The sequence below is a fragment of the Miscanthus floridulus genome, chromosome 3, assembly GCF_019320115.1.
Source record: "Miscanthus floridulus cultivar M001 chromosome 3, ASM1932011v1, whole genome shotgun sequence".
Classification (NCBI taxonomy): Eukaryota; Viridiplantae; Streptophyta; class Magnoliopsida; order Poales; family Poaceae; genus Miscanthus; species Miscanthus floridulus.
Window position 1 is genome coordinate 53265357 of NC_089582.1, and position 5013 is coordinate 53270369.

The 5013-nt window shown below is 47.7% G+C and overlaps 1 protein-coding gene across 1 annotated transcript; it reads left to right on the forward strand.

Moving 5' to 3' along the window:
- Positions 1-347: 347 nt before the first annotated feature.
- Positions 348-1304, forward strand: LOC136543743 (MAR-binding filament-like protein 1). The gene is made up of 4 exons (XM_066536111.1): positions 348-627; positions 702-820; positions 921-1058; positions 1164-1304. Exons 1-4 carry the CDS (start codon positions 348-350, stop codon positions 1302-1304), a joined length of 678 nt encoding a protein of 225 aa, XP_066392208.1.
- The last annotated feature ends 3709 nt before the right edge of the window (positions 1305-5013 follow it).

Consider the following 5013-nt stretch of genomic DNA (forward strand, 5'->3'; position numbering starts at 1 on the left):
AGGGCATGGTCAGAACTGCTATCCGACCACCGAGCCCCAAGGTGGTCCCTCTGGCTACGATGGAAGAGGACGAGATGGAGGAGATCGTGCACGACGAACCTCGACCTCAAGCAGTTCGGATCCTTCGAAAGCGCGGTGAAGAAATAGTTATTGTTGAAGAGGAGGACACCACCAAGGAGTTCAGGAGACTGGAGACTTCCCTTACTGGTGTGATGAAATAGATCAAGGTGAATACTTCATCTAGAAACGTCCTAGTCATTTGTTGGCATTGGTTAACGACAATGTCATCATATTTGTTGTAGGAAATATCTTGAGTTATCGAGCAGCGCCGCCAGCTAATAAAGCGAATGGAGCCCCTTGCAGCGGAGAACAAAAAACTCAAAGAGGCCAGAAACCTCTCGGAGAAGAATATCCAGCGAGCCCAATGTGAACGAGACCTTGCGAAGTCCAACGCGTGGGACCTGGAATACCAAAAGGGGGTCCTTATTGAAAAGCTGGCGACTGTGTCCAAGCTAGTGAGGAGCCAGTCCGAGCAGTTGGCCGCTATCTCCGACCAACTAAAATGTACTTCCGAGCAGCTGGAGAGGAAAAGCGAACAGCTCAACAGTGTATCCAAACAGAAAGCAGGTACGGTACATCAACGAATGTACTTTAGTATTGCTGAACAGCCTCATTTCCGTTAACAACTGTTGTGCTTGTAGAGCAAGATGCTGAGCTCGGCCAGATGCACCAGACCATCGATCAACTTTGCCAGGAAAAAGCAAAGGAAGCAGAGCGGGCGAACAAACTTGCTGAGGAGCTGAAAGGTGAATTCCTTCTGGTCAGTATCATTGTTGTAGTAGCTCCTCGTATAACGGATCATTGTAACTCTCGTAGGTTATCGTCATAAAGCCAAAGCATAATTCGACGTGCTGGTGCAGGAGGCCAAGGTCCAGAAGGAGAACTTCGATACTGTAGTCGCTGCAATTAAGCCGGTGCTTGACTGCATTGACCTGAAAATGGCCACTCAGCACGACGGCCGGCAGCAACACCCTAACACCGTCATTCAGAGGTGCAAGGTAGCATGGGAAAACTTCAAAACCTTCAACTGCGATGCCATTACTACCGTCGCTACCCATATCCTTGTGGTTGTTCGGTCCCATTATCTGACCACCGACCTTTAGTCCATAGAGGGTGGGTTCACAGAAGGACTGAGCGACGCGGAGACCCAACAGCTGGAGGATGAAGTGGAGGATGCAACAAAAATGCTAGCCAGCAATATAGACCTGTTCAGAGAGACTGACGGCAGTGGTGAAGCACAATGATCTCCTTGGTAGATATCATCTGTAATTTCTGGATAGTATAGTTAGAATGCGCGAAAGCATGGAAAATACTTATACAGATGATAACGGTTATAAAGTGCATGTGTATGCAGTCAGATTGTATTTCGGCAAAAAAAATCTTCGTAATTACGACCATAAGGTATTTATACGGAGTGTAAGTAGAGTCCGAGCAGTTAGTTCGCTACTGACCCCCATGGCCTCAGCTAGCCATAGTCCATGACGTTGAGTGCGGAGCCTATGCATGTGTAGGAAGAACAGGCGTGACCAAGGAACCGCAGCCGACCACCCATAACACAGAGCGCGGAGCCCATAGCATGCGTAGGGAGAGATCAGAGACTGGGTCATCTCCATAGAAAGAAAAAAGCAGAACATGTACTGCTCGATGGTTATCGAAATAACTTAGATATATAGATCGTATAGGCAGAATACGAGCAAGTAGTCCTATGTTGAACTCTCGGCCTTGGCTGACCCATAGTCCTTAACGTCGAGCGCGGAGCCCGTAGACATGTAGGAAAAATAGGTGTGACCAAGGGACCATAGCCGACCACCCATAACGCAGAGCGCGGAGCCCATAGCATGTGTATGGAGAAATTGGAGACTGGGTCGTCTTCGAAGAGATTAGAAAAAAGAAAGCATGTTGCTCTTTGATCAAAAAATGTTTGGCGATTTGGGGAAATCGTGCATGGCAATTTGTAGAAATCGTGTTCGGCGATTTGGAGAAAACAAGTTCGGCGATTTGGAGAAATCGTGTTCGGCGATTTGGAGAAAACATGTTCGGTGATTTGGAGAAAACAAGTTTGGCGATTTGGAGAAAACGTGTTCGGCGATTTGGAGAAAACAAGTTCGGCGATTTGGAGAAAACGTGTTCGGTGATTGGGAGAAAACAAGTTCGGCGATTTGGAGAAAAACGTGGTCGGCGCAGTTACAGCGATTACATTCTGGAGTTTGTTATGAAGTAGCATATAGCTCGGCGACCACAAGTGGTTGTTAATCCACAATAGAGACAAAACGGAGACAAGTTATGGAGACCAAAAAACATTTCTGAATATAAATTTGTAGAGTATATATCTATAGTGTTTCAAGGATAGAAACGTATAAGGTGTTCGATGTGCCACGAGTTGGGAATATCGACTCCTTCTACATCACTTAGGCAATAAGAACCTGGTCGAGTAACCTCCTTGACGACATAAGGCCCTTCCAAAGGGGAAGAGAGCTTGTGCAAACCTTTAGTCCTTTGTTTCCTATGGAGAACGAGGTCAACGACAGAAAATGAACGACCTTTGACATTTCGATTGTAGTACCTTCGCAAGCCTTCTAGATATTTAGCTGTACGAACACAGGTGATTAGGCGCTCTTCTTCGACTCTGTCGATGTCCTCAGACCAAACAGCCTCGGCCTGCTCTTCATCATAGTTTTCCACTCTAGGTGCTTGGAAAGTAACGTTCGCTGGTAGTATGGCTTCTGAGCCATAGACCAGAAAGTATGGAGTTACGCCAGTGCTGCGACTAGCTTGAGTACGCAGTCCCTAGACTACAGCTGGAAGTTCCTTGAGCCATCTGCCCGAGTGCTTTTCTTCTTTCTGATATAGTTGTTTCTTTAGGGCATCAAGGATCATACTGTTCGCCCGTTCAACTTGACCATTGGCTCTTGGATGGGCAATAGAAACATATTTGACGGAGATGCAACGGTCTTTGTAGAAGTCCTAGAAGTGATGTCCAGTAAATGTAGTTCCGAGATCGGTGATGATGTTGTTTGGTAGACCAAATCTGTGGATAATATCTTCAAAGAGCTCAACTGCCTTTTTTGCAGTAGCCGAGACGAGCGGTTTATATTCAATCCACTTGGAGAACTTGTCAATGGCGACATACACGTACCGGAAACCACCTGGTGCTGGCTTGAAAGGCCCGATCATGTCTAGTCCCCAGCATGCAAAGGGCCAGGAAGCTAGGATGGTTTGCAGCTCTTGCGCCGGTACGTGTATTTGCTTAGCGAAGAATTGGCATCCTTCACAACGTCGGACGAGATCTTCTGCATCAGTGATGGCTGTGGGCCAATAAAAACCTACTTAGAAAGCCTTGCCGACCAATGTTCTCGAGGCCGCATGGTTGTCATAGGAATCAGAGTGAATTTCAAGAAGCAGCTTTGCTTCCTCCTCTTGGATGATGCATTTCTGCAGTATCCCTTCCTTGGCACTTTTCCTCATCAAGCTGCCGTCCACCAACATATAAAGCTTGCTTTGATGAACTAGGCATTCAGTTTTAGTCTTGTCCGTGGGTACCTTGGCGCTGGTGAGGTACTTGATGAATTGATCCCTCCAATCAGCGACCGGCGAAGGTACCGCAAGTACCAACTGCTCGGCAGGGGGAACTTCTTCAACTTCCTTATCTTATTTGATGGATGGCGCCAGGAGATCTTGAACAAAAACCCCCGGCGGAATCACGGCGCGAGAAGAACTGAGCTTGGATAGTTGGTCGGTGAGTTGATTTTGGTCACGTACCACGTGGTGATACTCGATGCCATAGAATTTTCCTTCAAGCTTTCTGATTTCAGCGCAGTAAGCATCCATCTTCTCACTGGAATAGGACCAGTCTTTGTTGAGCTGGTTGATAACCAGTGTGGAGTCCCCGTACACCATGAGGCGTTTGACGCCGAGCACGATGGCTATACGAAGACCATGGAGACATGCTTCGTATTCCGCGGCATTGTTGGAGGTCGGGAAGTGTATCCGAAGAACATAACATAGCTTATCCTTGGTCGGCGTAATGAATAGAATGCCCGCACCAGCACCGTTGATGTTAAGGGCGCCGTCGAAGTACATCACCCAGTGTTCGGGGCAAGCAACGGCGATGGGCTCTTGGATCTCGGTCCATTTAGCGACGAAGTCAGCAAGCGCCTGTGACTCAATGGTAGGTCTGCTTCTGAATTCAATGGAATAGGTGCCGAGCTCAACAGCCCATTTAATGATGTGGCCATTGGCTTCTTTGTTGCGAAGAATGTCCCCCAAGGGGAACTCAGTGACCACGGCGATCTTGTAGTATTCGAAGTAATGTCAGAGCTTGCGCGACATAATCAAAATTGCGTATAACAGCTTTTGTACCTGAGGATAACGAGTTTTTGGCTCATTAAGTACTTCACTGATAAAGTAGACCGGACGTTGCACCTTGTAAGCGTGTCCGGCTTCCTCGCGTTCGACGACGATAGCTGTGCTCACGACGCGAGAAGTGGCGGCGATGTATATTAGCAGAGTCTCATCTGGCCTTGGCGTTGTCATGATCGGCGGCTTTGTTAAGAACAACTTGAGCTGCTCGAAAGCTGAGTCTGCCTCCTTCGACCAGGAAAAGTGCTTGGAGGCCTTGAGGAGCTTGAAGAAAGGTAGCCCTTTTTCGCCGAGGCATGATATGAAGCGGCTTAAAGCAGCCATGCAATCTGTAAGCTTCTGTATATCCTTGACACATGTTGGCCGTTTCATATTGGTGATGGCAGAGACCTTGTCAGGATTAGGCTCGATGCCTTGAGCACTGATGATGTAGCCCAACAGTATACCAGATGGAACTCCAAAGATGCACTTTGAAGGGTTCAGCTTCCATCGGTACTTGTTTAGGTTGGAGAAGGTTTCTTCAAGGTCGGCGATAAGGTTGTCGGCTATTTTGGTTTTGACGACCACGTCATCGATGTAGGCTTCGACGTTGCA